Raw genomic sequence first — 20,454 nt, 5'->3', positions numbered from 1 at the left:
CAGAAAGCAAACTGGGAATCCCCCCAACACACGAGGATCCAGGAGAACAATGATGTGAATAAAATCACAGGCTGATGAATTATGCAGCCACCACTCTGCACTTCAGTCTCTGACATGCACCAGCAGTGTCCAAACGGCCAATTAATTACAAGCATGTTCAACGGTAATTTAATTTCCTTCCTCATCAATAACCATGTTTGTAATGGGGCCCGAGCAGGCTGAGAACACGGATCAGCCCCAGCTTTTGTCCGAGCCAAGCAAGGGGGAGGTCTCGAAGCTGAACATCATAGTCGCAGGAGGAGGCCACTCGGCCCACCGTGCCTGTGCCGGCTCTTTGAACCAGCTCTCCAATCAGTCCCACTCCCCCCTGCTCTTTCCCCACAGCCCGGCACATTTTCCCCCTTCAAGTATTTCTCCAATTCCCCCTTTTGAAAGTTACTATTGAATCTGCTCCCACCGCCCTTTCAGGCAGCGCGTTCCAGATCACAACAACTCGCTGCATAAAAAACATTCTCCTCATCTCCCCTCTGGTTCTTTTACTGATTATCTTCAATCTGTGTCCTCTGGTTACCGACCCTCCTGCCACTGGAAACAGTTTCTCCTTATTTGCTCTATCAAAACCCCTCATGATTTTAAACACCTCTATTAAATCTCCTCTTAACCTTCTCTGCTCTAAGGAGAACAATCCCAGCTTCTCCAGTCTCTCCACATCACCGAAGTCCCTCATCCCTGGTACCATTCTGGTCAATCTCCCCTTAACCTTCTCTGCTCTAAGGAGAACAATCCCAGCTTCTCCAGTCTCTCCACATCACTGAAGTCCCTCATCCCTGGTACCATTCTGGTCAATCTCCCCTTAACCTTCTCTGCTCTAAGGAGAACAACCCCAGCTTCTCCAGTCTCTCCACATCACTGAAGTCCCTCATCCCCGGTACCATTCTGGTCAATCTCCCCTTAACCTTCTCTGCTCTAAGGAGAACAACCCCAGCTTCTCCAGTCTCTCCACATCATTGAAGTCCCTCATCCCTGGTAACATTCTGGTCAATCTCCCCTTAACCTTCTCTGCTCTAAGGAGAACAACCCCAGCTTCTCCAGTCTCTCCACATCACTGAAGTCCCTCATCCCTGGTACCATTCTGGTCAATCTCCCCTTAACCTTCTCTGCTCTAAGGAGAACAACCCCAGCTTCTCCAGTCTCTCCACGTCACTGAAGTCCCTCATCCCTGGTACCATTCTGGTCAATCTCCTCTGCACCCTCTCCAAGGCCCGGACAAAGTGTGATGCCCAGAAATGGGCACAACACTCCAGCATACCTTCCTTGCTTTTCTGCACTATGCCTCTATTTATAAAGCCCAGGCTCTCGTACGCTTTCTTAAACAGCCTTCTCAACTTGTCCAGCCACCGTCAAAGATTTGTGTACGTACATCCACCAGGGGCCTCGTCAGTGATTTATAACACAGAAACGTAGAATAATAGGAGCAGGAGTCGGCCATTCGGCCCTTCGAGCCCGCTCCGCCATTCAATGAGATCATGGCTGATCTTCTGCCTCAACTCCATTCACCGGCCCTATCGCCATATCCCTTGATGCCCTTACTAGTCAGAAATCTGTCGCCTTCTGTTTTGAATATACCCAATGACTGAGCCTCCACTGTCGGAGGGGGCAGTACTGAGGGAGGGCCGCACTGTCGGAGGGGCGGTACTGAGGGAGCACCGCATTGTCGGAGGGGCAGTACTGAGGGAGCGCCGCACTGTCGGAGGGGCGGTACTGAGGGAGCGCCGCACTGTCGGAGGGGCAGTACTGAGGGAGCGCCGCACTGTCGGAGGGGCAGTACTGAGGGAGCGCCGCACTGTCGGAGGGGCGGTACTGAGGGAGCGCCGCACTGTCGGAGGGGCTGTACTGAGGGAGCGCTGCACTGTCGGAGGGGCGGTACTGAGGGAGCACCGCACTGTCGGAGGGGGCAGTACTGAGGGAGCGCCACACTGTCAGAGGGGCGGTACTGAGGGAGCGCCGCACTGTCGGAGGGGCAGTACTGAGGGAGCGCCGCACTGTCGGAGGGGTGGTACTGAGGGAGCGCCGCACTGTCGGAGGGGCGGTACTGAGGGAGCGCCGCACTGTCGGAGGGGCGGTACTGAGGGAGCGCCGCACTGTCGGAGGGGCAGTACTGAGGGAGCGCCACACTGTCAGAGGGGCGGTACTGAGGGAGCGCCGCACTGTCGGAGGGGCAGTACTGAGGGAGCGCCGCACTGTCGGAGGGGTGGTACTGAGGGAGCGCCGCACTGTCGGAGGGGCGGTACTGAGGGAGCGCCGCACTGTCGGAGGGACGGTACTGAGGGAGCGCCGCACTGTCGGAGGGGCAGTACTGAGGGAGCGCCGCACTGTCGGAGGGGCAGTACTGAGGGAGCGCCGCACTGTCGGAGGGGCGGTACTGAGGGAGCGCCGCACTGTCGGAGGGGCTGTACTGAGGGAGCGCTGCACTGTCGGAGGGGCGGTACTGAGGGAGCACCGCACTGTCGGAGGGGGCAGTACTGAGGGAGCGCCACACTGTCAGAGGGGCGGTACTGAGGGAGCGCCGCACTGTCGGAGGGGCAGTACTGAGGGAGCGCCGCACTGTCGGAGGGGTGGTACTGAGGGAGCGCCGCACTGTCGGAGGGGCGGTACTGAGGGAGCGCCGCACTGTCGGAGGGGCGGTACTGAGGGAGCGCCGCACTGTCGGAGGGGCGGTACTGAGGGAGCGCCGCACTGTCGGAGGGGCGGTACTGAGGGAGCGCCGCACTGTCGGAGAGGCAGTACTGAGGGAGGGCCGCACTGTCGGAGGGGCAGTACTGAGGGAGCGCCGCACTGTCGGAGGGGCAGTACTGAGGGAGCGCCGCACTGTCGGAGGGGCATTACTGAGGGAGCGCCGCACTGTCAGAGGGGCAGTACCGAGGGAGCGCCGCACTGTCGGAGGGGCAGTACTGAGGGAGCGCCGCACTGTCGGAGAGGCAGTACCGAGGGAGCGCCGCACTGTCGGAGGGGCAGTACTGAGGGTGCACTGAACTGTTGGAGGGCCAGTACTGAAGGAGCGCCGAGGTGACAGTGTCAGAGGTGCCGTTTTTCAGATGAGACATTAAACCGAGGCCCCGTCTGCCGCCTCGGGTGGACATAAAAGATCCCACGGCCACTATTGGAAGAAGAGCAGGGGGGAGTTCTCCCCGGTGTCCTGGGGCCAATATTTATCCCTCAACCAACATCACTAAAAACAGATGATCTGGTCTTTTATCACATTGCTGTTTGTGGGAGCTTGCTGTGCGCAGATTGGCTGCCGCGCTTCCTACATTACAACAGTGACCACACTTCAAAAAAAGTCCTTCATTGGCTGTGAAGCACTTGGGACGTCCTGAGGTCAGGAGATGACTTCTGGGACTTCTTTTCTGTCTCTCAACTCATTTTATTCTCGGGCCCCCAAACCGTTGTTTCTACTGATCAAATGGACTTTTAATGTATGAGCTTGTCGTTATTCTCAACCCCACACTATGGGTTTGCTCCTTCACCTCGGTGCACTAACATCTGTCCGAGGCTGAACCGCACTGTTCGCAACCTTGGTGTCATATTTGACCCTGAAATGAGCTCCCGATTACATATCCGTAGCATAACTAAGACCGCCTACTTCCACCTCCGTAACATCGCCCGTCTCCGCCCTTGCCTCAGTTCATCCGCTGCTGAAACCCTCATCCCTGCCTTTGTTACCTCCAGACTTGACTATTCCAACGCACTCCTGGGCCGGCCTCCCACATTCCACCCTACGTAAACTTGAGGTCATCTAAAACCCTGCTGCCCCGTGTCCTAACTCGCACCAAGTCCCGTTCGCCCATCACCCCCTGTGCTCGCTGACCTACATTGGCTCCCGGTTAAGCAGCGCCTCGATTTCATAATTCTCATCCTTGTTTTCAAATCCCTCCATGGCCTCGCCCCTCCTATCTCTGTAACCTCTTCCAGCCCCCTACAACCTTCCCTATCTCTGTAACCTCTTCCAGCCCCTACAACACTCCCTGTCTCTGTAACCTCCTCCAGCCCCTACAACCCTCCCTATCTCTGTAACCTCCTCCAGCCCCTACAACCCTCCCTATCTCTGTAACCTCCTCCAGCCCCTACAACCCTCCCTATCTCTGTAACCTCCTCCAGCCCCTACAACCCTCCCTATCTCTGTAATCTCCTCCAGCCCCCTACAAACCTCCCTATCTCTGTAACCTCCTCCAGCCCCTACAACTCTCCCTATCTCTGTAACCTCCTCCAGCCCCTACAACCCTCCCTATCTCTGTAACCTCCTCCAGCCCTTACAACCCTCCCTATCTCTGTAATCTCCTCCAGCCCCTACAACTCTCCCTATCTCTGTAATCTCCTCCAGCCCCTACAACCTGCCCTATCTCTGTAACCTCCTCCAGCCCCCTACACCCCTCCCTATCTCTGTAACTTCCTCCAGCCCCTACAACCCTCCCTATCTCTGTAACCTCCTCCAGCCCCCTACAACCCTCCCTATCTCTGTAACCTCCTCCAGCCCCTACAACCCTCCCTATCTCTGTAATCTGCTCCAGCCCCCTACAACCCTCCCTATCTCTGTAACCTCCTCCAGCCCCTACAACCCTCCCTATCTCTGTAATCTGCTCCAGCCCCTACAACCCTCCCTATCTCTGTAACCTCCTCCAGCCCCTACAACCCTCCCTATCCCTGTAACCTCCTCCAGCCCCCAACAACCCTCCCTATCTCTGTAACCTCCTCCAGCCCCTACAACCCTCCCTATCTCTGTAACCTCCTCCAGCCCCTACAAACCTCCCTATCTCTGGAACCTCCTCCAGCCCCTACAACCCTCTCTATCTCTGTAACCTCCTCCAGCCCCTACAACCCTCCCTATCTCTGTAACCTCCTCCAGCCCCTACAACCCTCCCTATCTCTGTAACCTCCTCCAGCCCCTACAACCGTCCCCATCTCTGTAATCTGCTCCAGCCCCACAACCCCCCGAGATATCTGCGCTCCTCTAATTTTGCCCTCTTGAGCATCCCTGATTATAATTGCTCCGCCATTGGTGGCCGTGCCTTCTGTTGCCGAGGCCCTAAGCTCTGGAATTCCCTCCCTAAACCTCTCCGCCTCGCTACCGCTCTCTCCTCCTTTAAGACGCTCCTTAAAACCTACCTCTTTGACCAAGCTTTTGGTCACCTGCCCTAATTTCTCCTTACGTGGCTCGGTGTCGACATTTTTTGTCTTATAACACTCCTGTGCAGCGCCTTGGGATGTTTTACTACCTTATTGAAGGTTGAGCAGGTTGGGCCTACACTCATTGGAGTTTAGAGGAATGAGAGGCGATCTTATTGAAACATATATGATTCTGAGGGGGCTCGACAGGGTAGATGGAGGGAGGATGTTTCCCCTCGTGGGGGAATCTAGGACCAGGAGGCATAGTTTCAGAATAAGGGGTCGGCCATTTTGGACTGAGATGAGGAGGAATTTCTTCACTCAGAGGGCGGTGAATCTTTGGAATTCTCTGCCCCAGAGGGCTGTGGAGGCTCAGTCGTTGAGTAGATTCAAGGCTGAGATCGAGAGATTTTTGAGCTACAGTGGAGCCAAGGGTTATGGGGAGCGGGCGAGGAAGTGGAGTTGAGGTCAAGATCAGATCAGCCACGATCTTATTGAATGTCGGCGCAGGCCCGAGGGGCTGAATGGCCGACTCCTGCTCCTAATTCTGATGTTTCTTATGTTATAAATACAAGCTGTTGATGTCGTTGTTGATTCCTGGGATGGGGGGATTGTCCTACGAGGAGAGATTGAGTAGATTGGGCCGATACTCTCTGGAGTTTAGAAGAATGAGAGGTGATCTCATTGAAACATATCAGATTCTGAGGGGGATTGACAGGGTAGATGCTGAGAGGCTGTTTCCCCCCTGGCTGGAGAGTCTCGAACCAGGGGTCACAGTCTCAGGATAAGGGGTCGGCCATTTAGGGTCCAGTAGCATAGTGGTTATGTCACTGGACTAGTGATCCAGAGACGTGAATTCAAATCCCACCACGGCAGCTGGGGAATTTATATTCAATTAAATAAATTCGGAATAAAAAGCTAGCCTCAGCAGTGGTGACCATGATTATTGTAAAAACCCATCCGGTTCCCTAATGTCCTTTTGGGAAGGAAATCTACTGTCCTTACCCGGTCTGGCCGATATGTGACTCCAGACCCACGGCAATGTGTGGTTGACTCTTAACTGCTCCTCTGAAATTGCCCGAGCGAGCCACTCTGTTGTATTCAAGGCGGCGGCTCCCCACCACCTTCTCGAGGGCGATTAGGGATGGGCAATAAATGCTGACCCACACCCCGCGATTGAATAAGAAAAAAAGTTGAGGACTGAGATGAGGAGGAATTTCTTCACTCAGATGGCGGTGAATCTTTGGAATTCTCTGCCCCAGAGGGCTGTGGAGGCTCAGTCGTTGAGTAGATTCAAGGCTGAGATTGAGAGATAGATTTTTGGACTCGAGGGGAATCGAGGGATACGGGGATCGGGTGGGAAGAACATAAGAACATAAGAAATAGGAGCAGGAGGAGGCCACTTGGCCCCTCGAGTCTGCTCCGCTATTCAATAAGATCATGGCTGATCTTGGGCTTAAAGCCACTTCCCCGCCCACTCCCCATAACCCTTCGCTCCCTTATCTTGCAAAAATCTGTCTATCTCCACCTTAAATGTATTTAATGACCCAGCCTCCACGGCTCACTGGGGCAGAGAATTCCACAGATTTACGACCCTCTGAGAGAAGAAATTCCTCCTCATCTCAGTTCTAAAAGGGCGACCCTTTATTCCGAAACTGTGCCCCCGAGAAGGTGGAAGGTGAGGTCGAAGATCAGCCATGATCTTATTGAACGGTGGAGCAGGCTCGAGGGGCCGAATGGCCTCCTCCTGCATCTTATGTTCTAATGAGCTATTTCGCAAACTGTTTTTCATCCCCCTTCTTGTTTGTAAGACGTATGATGTGGGACACATGATGCGCCATTCGCAACTCCACTGATAATGAAGCAGTCCATGCCCGCATGCAACAAGACCTGGACGACGTTCAGGCTTGGGCCGATAAGTGGCAGGTAACATTCGCGCCACAGAAGTGCCTGGCAATGACTATCTCCAACAAGCAAGAGTCTAACCACCTCCCCTTGACATTCAACGACATTACCATCGCCGAATCCCCCACCATCAACATCCTGGGGGGTCACCATTGACCAGAAACTTAACTGGACCAGCCACATAAATACTGTGGCAGCACGAGCGGGTCAGAGGCTGGGTATTCTGCGGCGAGTGTCTCACCTCCTGACTCCCCAAAGCCTTTCCACCATCTACAAGGCACAAGTCAGGAAGTGTGATGGAATACTCTCCACTTGCCTGGATGAGTTGCAGCTCCAACAACACTCGAGAAGCTCGACACCATCCAGGACAAAGCAGCCCGCTTGATCGGCACCCCATCCACCACCTTAAACATTCACTCCCTCCACCACCGGCGCACCGTGGCTGCAGTGTGGACCATCTACAAGATGCACTGCAGCAACTCGCCAAGGCTTCTTCGGCAGCACCTCCCAAACCCGCCAGCTCTTCCACCTAGAAGGACAAGGGCAGCAGGCGCACGGGAACACCACCACCTCCAAGTTCCCCTCCAAGTCACACACCATCCTGACTTAGAAATATATCGGCCGTTCCTTCATCGTCGCTGGGTCAAAATCCTGGAACTCCCTCCCTAACAGCGCTGTGGGAGCACCTTCACCACACGGACTGCAGCGGTTCAAGAAGGCGGCTCACCACCACCTTCTCGAGGGCGATTAGGGATGGGCAATAAATGCTGGGCCTTGCCAGTGACACCCACATCCCATAAACGAATTTAAAAAAAACCACTCCTGTCCTGAAGCAGCCCTGTGGACTTTTGCCCGGGCGAATAGCGAGCGAAGGGAGGCCGGGTCACCGGGCGACCAGCCCAGCTGCCGCTGTGCTTCCTCGATAGAGGCCGCGGGTGTCGCGCTGATCGAGATTCTCCCCAGGCCTTTCACGGTCGTTGGAATAAACGGGGATTGGTGACACACTCCCAGCATCTGCTCCTCGCAGTGACCTATGACACTGGCACCGCTGCCCTTTCACCCCCGGTGTATTGGACCATGAGAGTGGAGGGGGCGGGGGAAGAGTTGGATGGGACAATTAGTTTTGTCGAGGAGCTGTTAATTATCGCAAGGGGGCTGGAGTATAAAAGTAGGGAAGTCCTGCTACAACTGTACAGGGCGTTGGTGAGACCACACCTGGAGTACTGCGTACAGTTTTGGTCTCCTTATTTAAGGAAGGATATACTTGCATTGGAGGCGGTTCAGAGACGATTCACTCGGTTAATTCCGGAGATGAAGGGGTTGACTTATGAGGAAAGGTTGAGCAGGTTGGGCCTATACTCATTGGAGTTTAGAAGAATGAGAGGTGATCTTATTGAAACATATAAGATACTGCAGGGGCTTGACAAGGTAGATGCAGAGAGGATGTTTCCCCTCATGGGGAAATCTAGAACTCGGGGGCACAGACTCAGAATAAAGGGTCGCCCTTTTAGAACTGAGATGAGGAGGAATTTCTTCTCTCGGAGGGTCGTAAATCTGTGGAATTCTCTGCCCCAGAGAGATGTGGCGGCTGGGTCATTAAATACATTTAAGGTGGAGATAGACAGATTTTTGCAAGATATGGGAGTGAAGGGTTATGGGGAGCGGGCAGGGAAGTGGCTTTGAGCCCGAGATCAGCCATGATCTTAATGAATGGCGGAGCAGGCTCGAGGGGCCGAATGGCCGACTCCTGCTCCTATTTCTTCTGTTCTTATCCGCCGGCCTCTTTTAGCTCCAGCCCTGCATATTTCGGCCGCATCTCCTTCGACCCCCGCACGGTGAGGGGGTGGGGGGGATTGCCCGTTGTCAAGCGCGCACGGATTCACTGAGACAGCAGAGGCGAGAGCAGGAATTCCAATCCCTTTCCGTGCGCGTCCGGCGCCAGCTGGATTCGGAGGACATGCCTGCGACAGACGGGAGGAGGGGCTGGTGCTGGATTTGAGTAAGCTGAAGTACAGATGGGAATCGCTCGCGCTGTGTAATGCAGCGGCAGTAAGCTTTGCCCGCAGCCTGCTGGCCAGTTATATTAAACCGAGTGGGATTAAACATAGAAGATAGGAGCAGGAGTCGGCCATTCGGCCCCTCGAGCCTGCTCCGCCATTCAATGCGATCATGGCTGATCATCCAAATTCAGTACCCTGTCCCTGCCTTCTCCCCATATCCCTTGATCCCTTTAGCCTTAAGAAATATACCAACTCCTTCTTGAATATATTTAATGAACTGGCCTCAACTGCCTTGTGTGGTAGAGAATTCCACAGGTTCACCACTCTCTGGGTGAAGAAATTCCTCCTCATTTCTGTCCTAAATGGCTTACCCCTTATCCTTAGACTGTGACCCCTGGTTCTGGACTCCCCCGCCATCGGGAACATCCTTCCTGCATCTAGTCTGTCTAGTCCTGTTAGAATTTTATAAGTTTCAATGAGATCCCCTCTCATTCTTCTAACCTCCAGCGAATATAAGCCTAATCGACCCAATCTCTCCTCATACGTCATTCCTGCCATCCCAGGTATCAGTCTGGTGAATCTTCGCTTCACTCCCTCCATGGCAAGAACATCCTTCCTCAGATAAGGCAACCAAAACTGCACACAATACTCAAGGTGTGGTCTCACCAAGGCCCCTGTACAACTGCAGCAAGACATCCTTGCTCCTGTACTCGAATACTCTCGCTATGAAGGCCAACATACCATTTGCCTTCTTAACCGCCTGCTGCACCTGCATGCTTACCTTCAGCGACTGGTGCACAAGGACACCCAGGTCTCGTTGTACTTCTCCTTCTCCCAATCTATTGCTGTTCTGATAATAATCTGCCTTCCTGTTTTTGCCACCAAAGTGGATAACCTTGCATTTATCCACATTATACTGCATCTGCCATGCATCTGCCCAATCACCCAATCTGTCCAAATCATACTGGAGTTTCTCGGCATCCTCCTCACAGCACACACGCCCACCCAGCTTTGTATCGTCTGCAAACTTGGAGATATTACATCTAGTTCCCTCGTCTAGATCATTAATATATATTGCGAATAGCTAGCACCGATCCCTGCGGTACCCCACTAGTCACTGCCTGCCACTCAGAAAAAGACCCGTTTATTCCAACTCTTTGCTTCCTGTCTGCCAACCAGTTCTCTATCCAAATCTATCTGAAAGTCCAAATACACCACATCCACTGGTGCTCCCTTATCTATTCTACCAGTTACATCCTCAAAAAATTCCAGTTGATTAGTCAAGCGTGATTTACCTTTTGTAAATCCATGTTGACTTTGTCCGATCCTGTCACTGTTTTCCAAGTAAAAACCAGGGGCGCACTTCACGAAGGCTAACCTTCCAGTCATACCTCTGAGCTTCCTGATCAAGACCTTTGTCAACCCTCTCAAATGGAGTGTGCGTGCGCTGTTGTGTCTGCATTGTCCGTCAGTGTGCAAGGGGTTTTTTGGTACCCTGGATGCTTTTCTGGGATGGGCGGTCATTGACTCTTGAACGGACCGGGGGTCGGGACGAGTCTCCAATGTTTTGACGGGAGCAACGGCGTCAGTCGCTAATGCTTCCCTCATACTGCTTCCCGTCACCCACCCCAGAACGGCCCCTCCCCCCCCACTCGAACGCGATCATCCGCACGAGACACGCCGAGCGGACAAACGCAACAGTGACGTAAGAAAACTACTAGGCACTTGGTCTAAGCGTTAAACAAAGCTTTAATCAACTGTTTTACAACATGGAGGTCGAGTTGTGTCCTTCACTAGTTCCTGTTAAGAATGTCCCGAGCAAGCTGGGCCCGTGCCTGAGTATTTATACTCTCCCTGGACAGCGCCACCCGCAGGCCGCTCAGTATTATTTCCTCAGTCTTTCTTTCATGAATGAGTGATTCGTGTCACACAGCCCTTTCCCTGGTGTTTATTTTTATTTAGGCGCTGTTGTGCTGCCGGCGTGCAGTGGGGAGGTGGGGGCGGTGTTTAGGCAATCGTGATTGAATAGTGGAGCAGCGAGGCAGCATTAACCATCTGAAGACTTGCCCCGAGCTCCACCCGGCCACAAAAGCTCCTTTCGTTGCCGAACCCTGCCTTTCCTCCGGTACCTCGCCCGCCCACACGTATGAGCCTGGCGTTGAATGTCAGCGGGACATTGAACTGTGTGAGGCGCCACGTCCGTGCGCACACTTGCAGCAGGAGAGCGACGGGGAGCAGGAGCCCCGGCTGGTTTACCGATGGGATTCATTTCTCCGCTTGTAGGGGCTTCCATTGAGATAGGAGAGTCACAACACACAAAGAACCGTAGGATCGTAGAATGGTCACAGCACAGGAGGAGGCCATTCGGCCCGTCGAGCCCGTGCCGGCTCTCTCTGCAAGAGCACTTCAGCTAGTCCCACTCCCCCGCCCTTTCCCCGTAACCCTGCAAATGTTTTTCCTTCAGTTACTTCTCCAATTCTCTTTTGAAAGCCATGATTGAATCTGCCTCCGCCACCCTCTCAGGCAGTGCATTCCAGATCTTAACCACTCGCTGCGTAAAAAACATTTTCCTCATGTCGCCTTTGGTTCTTTTGCCACTCACCTTAAATCTGTGTCCTCTGGTTCTCAACCATTCCACCAATGGGAACAGTTTCCCTCTATCTACTCTGTCCAGATCCCTCATGATTTTGAACACCTCTGTCATATCTCCCCTTAACCTTCTCTGCTCCAAGGAGAACAATCCCAGCTTCTCCAGTCTCTCCACATCACTGAAGCCCCTCACCCCTGGTACCATTCTGGTCAATCTCCCCTGAACCTTCTCTGCTCTAAGGAGAACAACCCCAGCTTCTCCAGTCTCTCCACATCACTGAAGTCCCTCACCCCTGGTACCATTCTGGTCAATCTCCCCTTAACCTTCTCTGCTCTAAGGAGAACAATCCCAGCTTCTCCAGTCTCTCCACATCACTGAAGTCCCTCATCCCTGGTACAATTCTGGTCAATCTCCCCTTAACCTTCTCTGCTCTAAGGAGAACAACCCCAGCTTCTCCAGTCTCTCCACATCACTGAAGTCCCTCATCCCTGGTACCATTCTGGTCAATCTCCCCTTAACCTTCTCTGCTCCAAGGAGAACAACCCCATCTTCTGCAGTCTCTCCACAGGAGGTTTAGAGGGGATTGGAGGAAAAACTTTTTCACCCAGAGGGTGGTTGGAATCTGGAACTCACTGCCTGAAAGGGTGGTAGAGGCAGGAACCCTCACAACATTCAAGAAGCATTTAGATGAGCACTTGAAACACCACAGCATACAAGGCTATGGACCAAGTGCTGGAAAATGGGATTAGAATAGACAGGGCTTGATGGCCGGCGCGGACACGATGGGCCGAAGGGCCTCTTCCTGTGCTGTATAACTCTATGACTCTATGACTAACAGGTTCGGGCACTTGGAGGGCCACCTCCTTGTTCCACTGTCGCTTTTCTCCCTCGGAGCCATTCCGTAACAATCCCACCTCCCCCCCCGGGCAATTAGCGAGAAAGGAGCCTGGCGTTCTCACAACTGATGAATATTTCAGTAGTGCTGTTCGAAAAGGGTTTTTCGCAGGACTGGCAGGCTCGGGGCAGTGGAGCGTTGGTAATGCTGTACTTCCAACTCCCTGAGCGCTGGTAGTAAGGCAGCGGCAGTGGGGTGACCTCTGCAATCGCACGTTGACAACAGGAAGAAAACCATGTAATGTAGAAAGGGCATTCTGCCCAGCAAATGGAATCTTGGCTTTTATTGCAAGGGGGATGGAGTATAAAAGCAGGGAAGTCTTGCTGCAGTTATACAGGGTACTGGTGAGGCCACACCTGGAATACTGCGTACAGTTTTGGTTTCCATATTTAAGAAAAGATATACTTGCTCTCGAGGCGGTTCAGAGAAGGTTCACTCGGTTGATTCCGGAGATGAGGGGGTTGACGTATGAGGAAAGGTTGAGTAGGTTGGGCCTCTACTCATTGGAGTTCAGAAGAACGAGAGGCGATCTTATCGAAACATATAAGGTTGTGAGGGGGCTTGATCGGGTGGATGCGGGGAGGATGTTTCCACTGATGGGTGAGACTAGAACTAGGGGGCATAATCTTAGAATAAGGGGCTGCCCTTTCAAAACTGAGATGAGGAGAAACTTCTTCACTCAGAGGGTAGTAAATCTATGGAATTTGCTACCTCGGAGAGCTGTGGAAGCTGCGACATTAAATAAATTTAAAACGGAGATAGACAGTTTCCTAGCTGATAAGGGAATTAGGGGTTACAGGGAGAGGGCAGGGAAGTGGACGTGAGTCTAGGTTCGGATCAGCCATGATCCTATTGAATGGCGGAGCAGGCCCGAGGGGCCGTATGGCCTACTCCTGCTCCTACTTCTTATGTTCTTATGTTCAAAGCAGCTCTGCCTGGAGTCCATGTCCGACTGTTCTATTCCAGCTTGCCGAAGCTTTGAACAGTCATTCTCGGGATACAGACCCTCGCTGGCAAGGCGAGTACAGGAGCAAAGATGTCTTACTACAGTTGTACAGGGCCTTGGTGAGACCACGCCTGCAGTACTGTGTGCAGTTTTGGTCTCCTTACCTGAGAAAGGATATACTTGCCATAGAGGGAGTGCAGCGAAGGTTCACCAGACTGATTCATAGAAACATAGAAGATAGGAGCAGGAGTAGGCCATTCGGCCCCTCGAGCCTACTCCGCCATTCAATGAGATCATGGCTGATCATCCAAATTCAGTCCCCTGTCCCTGCCTTCTCCCCATATCCCTTGATCCCTTTAGCCTTAAGAAATATATCCAACTCCTTCTTGAATATATTTAATGAATTGGCCTCAACTGCCTTCTGTGGTAGAGAATTCCACAGGTTCACCACTCTCTGGGTGAAGAAATTCCTCCTCATCTCTGTCCTAAATGGCTTACCCCTTATCCTTAGACTGTGACCCCTGGTTCTGGACTCCCCCGCCATCGGGAACATCCTTCCTGCATCTAGTCTGTCTAGTCCTGTTAGAATTTTATAAGTTTCAATGAGATCCTCTCATTCTTCTAAACTCCAGTGAGTATAAGCCCAATCGACCCAATCTCTCCTCATACATCATTCCTGCCATCCCAGGTATCAGTCTGGTGAATCTTCGCTGCACTCCCTCCATGGCAAGAACATCCTTCCTCAGATAAGGCGACCAAAACTGCACACAATACTCAAGGTGTGGTCTCACCAAGGCCCTGCACAACTGCAGCAAGACATCCTTGCTCCTGTACTTGAATCCTCTCGCTACGAAGGCCAACATACCATTTGCCTTCTTAACCACCTGCTGCACCTGCATGCTTACCTTCAGCGACTGGTGCACAAGGACACCCAGGTCTCGTTGCACTTCCCCCTTCTCCCAATCTATTGCCATTCAGATAATAATCTGGATTCCTGGGATGGCAGGACTGTCCGTACGAGGAGAGATTGGGTCGACTAGGCCTGTATTCACTAGAGTTTAGAAGAATGAGAGGGGATCTCATTGAAACGTATAAAATTCTGACCGGGCTAGACAGACTGGATGCAGGGAGGATGTTTCCCCTGGCTGGGGGGGTCTAAAACGAGGGGTCACAGTCTCAGGATACGGGGTAGGACATTTAGGACTGAGATGAGGGGGAATGTCTTCACTCAGATGGTGGTGAACCTGTGGAATTCTCTACCACAGAAGGCTGTGGAGGCCAAATCACTGAATATATTTAAGAAGGAGATAGATAGATTTCTAGGCACAGAAGGCATCAAGGGGTATGGGGAGAGAGCAGGAATATGATATTGAGATAGAGGATCAGCCATGATCATATTGAATGGCGGAGCAGGCTCGAAGGGCCGACTCCTGCTCCTATTTTTCTATATTTCTGTGTCCATCGCCCATCCCTAGCCGGCCCTTGAGAAGGTGGTGGTGAGCCGCCTTCTTGAACCGCTGCAGTCCCGTGTGGTGAAGGTACTCCCACAGCGCTGTTAGGGAGGGAGTTCCGGGATTTTGACCTGGCGACGATGAAGGAACGGCCGCTGTATTTCCAAGTCAGGATGGTGTGTGTGACTCGGAGGGGAACTTGGAGGTGGTGGTGTTCGCATGCGCCTGCTGCCCTTGTCCTTCTAGGCGGTGGAGGTCGCTGGTTTGGGAGGTGCTGTCCAACGGTTTAAGGGCTGTGCGTTAAGGATTGGACAGAGGACTGTCGGACTGCTGTAGCGAGTGTCTTTCTCCAACGTCGCTGGTAATAATTACTGGCCGCCTGCCTTCTTTGGGGGATAATCGAGCAGATTTGTTGGTATCCCTCTCGCCCTCAACACCCTGCTCAAGAGAGATTCACCCAGCTCCTATTTAAAGAGGCCACTTGATCCTGAGTCAGCTCTGGGAATCTGATCTCCATTCCCCACTATCCTGTCAGGATTTAAAAAAACCAAGACAGACTTGCATCTCTCCAGCGCCTTTTACCACCTCAAAGCGCTTCACACCCAACGAAGTACTTTTTTTTGAAGTGTGGTCACTGTTGTAAAGTGGGAAACGCAGCAGCCAAATTGCGCACAGCAAGCTCCCACAGCAGCAATGAAATAACGACCAGATCATCTGTTTTAGTGATGTCGATCGAGGGATGAATATTGGCCCCAGGACACCGGAGATAACTTCCCTCCCTGCTCTTGTTTCAATAGTGGCCATGGGATCTTTTACGTACACCTGAGAGAGCAGACGGGGCCACGGGTTTAACGTCTCATCCGAAAAACGGCACCTTCAACAGTGCGGCGCTCCCTCAGTACTGCCCCTCCGACAGTGCGGCGCTCCCTCAGTACCGCCCCTCCGACAGTGCAGTGCTCCCTCAGTACTGCCCCTCCGACAGTGCGGCGCTCCCTCAGTACCGCCCCTCCGACAGTGCGGCGCTCCCTCAGCACTGCCCCTCCGACAGTGCGGCGCTCCCTCAGTACTGCCTCTCCGACAGTGCGGCGCTCCCTCAGTACCGCCCCTCCAACAGGGCGGCGCTCCCTCAGTACTGCCCCTCCGACAGTGCGGCTCTCCCTCAGCACTGCCCCTCTGACAGTGCGGCGCTCCCTCAGTACCGCCCCTCCGACAGTGCGGCGCTCCCTCAGTACTGCCCCTCTGACAGTGCGGCGCTCCCTCAGCACTGCCCCTCCGACAGTGCGGCGCTCCCTCAGTACTGCCTCTCCGACAGTGCGGCGCTCCCTCAGTACCGCCCCTCCAACAGGGCGGCGCTCCCTCAGTACTGCCCCTCCGACAGTGCGGCTCTCCCTCAGCACTGCCCCTCCGACCGTGCGGCGCTCCCTCAGTACTGCCCCTCCGACAGTGCGGCGCTCCCTCAGTACCGCCCCTCCGACAGTGCGGCGCTCCCTCAGTACTGCCCCTCTGACAGTGCGGCGCTCCCTCAGTACCGCCCCTCCGACAGTGCGACGCTCCCTCGGTACTGTCCCTCCGACAGTGCGGCGCTCCCTCAGTACCGCCCCTCCGACAGTGCGGCGCTCCCTCAGTACTGCCCCTCTGACAGTGCGGCGCTCCCTCAGTACCGCCCCTCCGACAGTGCGACGCTCCCTCAGTACCGCCCCTCCGACAGTGCGACGCTCCCTCGGTACTGTCCCTCCGCACTAGAGTGTCAGAGGAAAGAGAGACAGAGAGAGAGAAAAGGAGGAGAGAGAGAGAATGCTCTTAATTCGGAAAGGCTTTAAAACCATTGCTGGGATTGAACGCTCCGGGTTACCTTGTACACAGGCGGACGATGATGCGCACAGGTCACAGGCTGCAGAAGGCTGGGGAGCTCATCGGATTTAGTGTCGGAATAATAAGCAGCCTTGATGCCGGTTACTTCTAAAACTGTGAATCCATTTGTTTTCTGTTCCCTCCCCTTTTGCCCGCTGTTGCAGAGGATGCTGCCAGTGGTCCTGTCCCAGCACTCGCTGATTTTCACGTCGTCTATTCCTTGGGGGGTGGGGGGATTGGGGCCGAGTGTGGGAGTGGCTTCGGAGGCTGGTGAGCTGCGATAAGGCTGCAGATGAGGATTTCATTCACACCGGCACCTGCTTTTTAATTTCCTTTCTCGTTCCCTTTTCGTTCTAGGTTGCCGACGACCTGGGGTCGACTGCGCGACGTTTGTTCTCAACACTGCCTCCACCTCCCCCGCTCCCCTCCCCATCCGCCCTCCCCCTCCGCATTCCCCCCCACCACAGCCCCCCCAGCACTGATCAACAGGAGTAGACTGGGTGTAATGTCCGCCAGCTGATGGAGAAAATGACTGGAAGTAAACGAGCTTTCCTGCTGCTGGTCCTGCCGCCGCTGCTGCTGCTGTGCCGAGAATGTGAAGCCATCAAAATTCCACCAACATGTGAGTGGTCATCGTTCTGTGTTGTTGTGCAGCCTCGGGCGGTGGACGTGGGGGTGTGTGGGAGGGGCGGGTGGGGTGGGTCGGGGACACCAGCAATCACACCGAACGGGCGCAAGGCTCGATGTTCTCCTGCACCTGTCAGCCGTGGCTAAGTGGGCGGCACCGTCAGGAGGTTGTGGGTTCGAGTCCCCGCTCCACAGGCTCAAGCACAACAAAATCTAGCCCGACACTCCCCGAGTGCAGCGCAGAGGGAGCGCCGCACTGTCGGAGGGGCGGTGCTGAGGGAGCGCCGCACTGTCGGAGGGGCGGGTACTGAGGGAGCGCCGCACTGTCGGAGGGGCGGTACTGAGGGAGCGCCGCACTGTCGGAGGGGCGGTGCTGAGGGAGCGCCGCACTGTCGGGAGGGGCGGTACTGAGGGAGTGCCGCACTGTCGGAGGGGCAGTACTGAGGGAGCACCGCACTGTCGGAGGGGCAGTGCTGAGGGAGCGCCGCACTGTCGGAGGGGCAGTACTGAGGGAGCGCCGCACTGTCGGAGGGGCGGTACTGAGGGAGCGCAGCACTGTCGGAGGGGCGGTACTGCGGGAGCGCCGCACTGTCGGAGGGGCTGTACTGAGGGAGCGCCGCACTGTCGGAGGGGCAGCACTGAGGGAGCGCCGCACTGTCGGAGGGGCGGTACTGAGGGAGCGCCGCACTGTCGGAGGGGCAGTACTGAGGGAGCGCCGCACTGTCGGAGGGGCGGTACTGAGGGAGCGCCGCACTGTCGGAGGGGCGGTACTGAGGGAGCGCCGCACTGTCGGAGGGGCAGTACTGAGGGAGCGCCGCACTGTCGGAGGGGCGGTACTGAGGGAGCACGGCACTGTCGGAGGGGCGGTACTGAGGGAGCGCCGCACTGTCGGAGGGGCTGTACTGAGGGAGCGCCGCACTGTCGGAGGGGCAGCACTGAGGGAGCGCCGCACTGTCGGAGGGGCGGTACTGAGGGAGCGCCGCACTGTCGGAGGGGCAGTACTAAGGGAGCGCCGCACTGTGGGAGGGGCGGTACTGAGGGAGCGCCGCACTGTCGGAGGGGCAGCACTGAGGGAGCGCCGCACTGTCGGAGGGGCGTTACTGAGGGAGCGCCGCACTGTCGGAGGGGGCGGTACTGAGGGAGCGCCACACTGTCGGAGGGGCGGTACTGAGGGAGCGCGGCACTGTCGGAGGGACGGTACTGAGGGAGCAGCACGTTGTCTTTTCTGATCTGATCTGCCTGCTGAGCTGGTTCTAACCTGTCGGAGGTGTTAGCTCGAGCCTTACAGCAGCCAGATGTTCAGCTTGCCATCCATTATGTAATGACTTAACGAGGAAGATTACCTTTCAAAGGCAGAAAGTACATGCATTTAGATAACGCCTCATGTCCCAAAGCACTTAACAGCCAACTAAGTACCTGCACTTTGGTCTTGAAGTGTCGTCATTGCTTTAATGTGGGAAAACACGGCAGCCAATTTGCGCACAGCAAGCTCCCAAAATCATGACCGAATAATCTGTTTCAGTGATGTTGGTTCAGCGATAAATATTGGGCCCAAAACGTCGGGGAGAATTGCACCCCACTGTTCGTCTTCAAATAGTGGCCATGGGATCTTTTACATCCAGCTGAGAGGGCAGACGGGGCCTCGGGTTTAACGTCTCATCAGAAAGATGGCATCTTCGACAGTGCGGCGCTCCCTCAGTACCACCCCTCCGACAGTGCGGCGCTCCCTCAGTACCGCCCCTCCGACAGTGCGGCGCTCCCTCAGTACCACCCCTCCGACAGTGCGGCGCTCCCTCAGTACCACCCCTCCGACAGTGCGGCGCTCCCTCAGTACTGCCCCTCCGACAGTGCGGCGCTCCCTCAGTACCGCCCCTCCGACAGTGCGGCGCTCCCTCAGTACTGCCCCTCCGACAGTGCGGCGCTCCCTCAGTACTGCCCCTCCGACAGTGCGGCGCTCCCTCAGTACCGCCCCTCCGACAGTGCGGCGCTCCCTCAGTACCGCCCCTCCGACAGTGCGGCGCTCCCTCAGCAACGCCCCTCCGACAGTGCGGCGCTCCCTCAGTACTGCCCCTCCGACAGTGCGGCGCTCCCTCAGTACCGCCCCTCCGACAGTGCGGTACTGTAGTGGGAGTGTCGGCCTCTCTTCTATCTAAGTCTAAATAAATAAAGCACACAAGTCAGAATCTTCCATCGACCTGATCTTGATGAGTTGAAGTCTTTTTGAATCTGTGCAATAATTGCCACGAGATGTCTTTAATCTTATTGAGGCGCTCCAGCACAGATTCAGAATGAAGCTCACCGATGTGCATGAACATCATCCCGATTCTCAGAACAGATTCAGGTCAGCCGCGCCTCCAGCTTGCTGCTGTGACAGCCTTTCGACGTCCCAGTTTATGAGAATCCAACTGATAAAAAAAAATATACCTTCGCCGAAAGTGACCGTGATTGTGGCAGAGCTGGTTGAAGGAAAGGTTCACGGGAGCTCTCCGGGGAGCTACAGTAGGTCTCCGTGCCTCTAGGGGTGAAGAAGAGGGAGGATCAGCAAGGCTCCCTGCTCCTGGTGGAAACAAAGCCCTCGCTTCGCTCCAGCGCCTTTCACCACCTCAGCACGGCCCAAAGCGCTTCACAGCCAATGAAGGACTTTTTTTTTTTGAAGTGTGGTCACTGTTGTAATGTGGGAAATGTGGCAGCCAATTTGCGCACAGCAAGCTCCCACAAACAGCAATCAGATAATGGCCAGATTATCTGTTTTTAGTGATGTTGGTTGAGGGATAAATATTGGCCCCAGGACACCGGGGAGAACTCCCCCCTGCTCTTCTTCCAATAGTGGCCGTGGGATCTTTTACATCCACCTGAGAGGGCAGACGGGGCCTTGGTTTAATGTCTCACCCAAAAGGCGGCATCTCCGACTGTGCAGCGCTCCCTCAGTACCGCCCCTCTGACAGTGCGGTGCTCCCTCAGTACCGCCCCTCTGTCAGTGCGGCGCTTCCTCAGTACTGTCCCTCTGACAATGTAGCGCTCCCTCA

At 54.8% G+C, this 20,454-nt stretch overlaps 1 protein-coding gene across 1 annotated transcript in view; it reads left to right on the top strand.

Moving 5' to 3' along the window:
* The window catches only part of LOC147086755 (contactin-5-like), a 380,876-nt gene that overhangs the window by 172,099 nt on the left and 188,323 nt on the right, over window positions 1-20,454 (top strand). The window contains exon 2 of the mRNA XM_085978315.1: window positions 17,159-17,423. Coding sequence (XP_085834441.1) covers window positions 17,321-17,423 — 103 coding nt within the window. The 5' untranslated portion in view covers window positions 17,159-17,320. The remainder of the gene's footprint in view (window positions 1-17,158; window positions 17,424-20,454) is intronic.

The sequence above is a fragment of the Somniosus microcephalus genome, unplaced genomic scaffold, assembly GCF_052327205.1.
Source record: "Somniosus microcephalus isolate GS21.2 unplaced genomic scaffold, FLI_Smic_1.0 unresolved_chr7, whole genome shotgun sequence".
In the NCBI taxonomy this organism is placed as follows: Eukaryota; Metazoa; Chordata; class Chondrichthyes; order Squaliformes; family Somniosidae; genus Somniosus; species Somniosus microcephalus.
The sequence above is the reverse complement of the archived record's forward strand: the minus strand, read 5'-3'. Positions and strand labels throughout refer to the sequence as shown.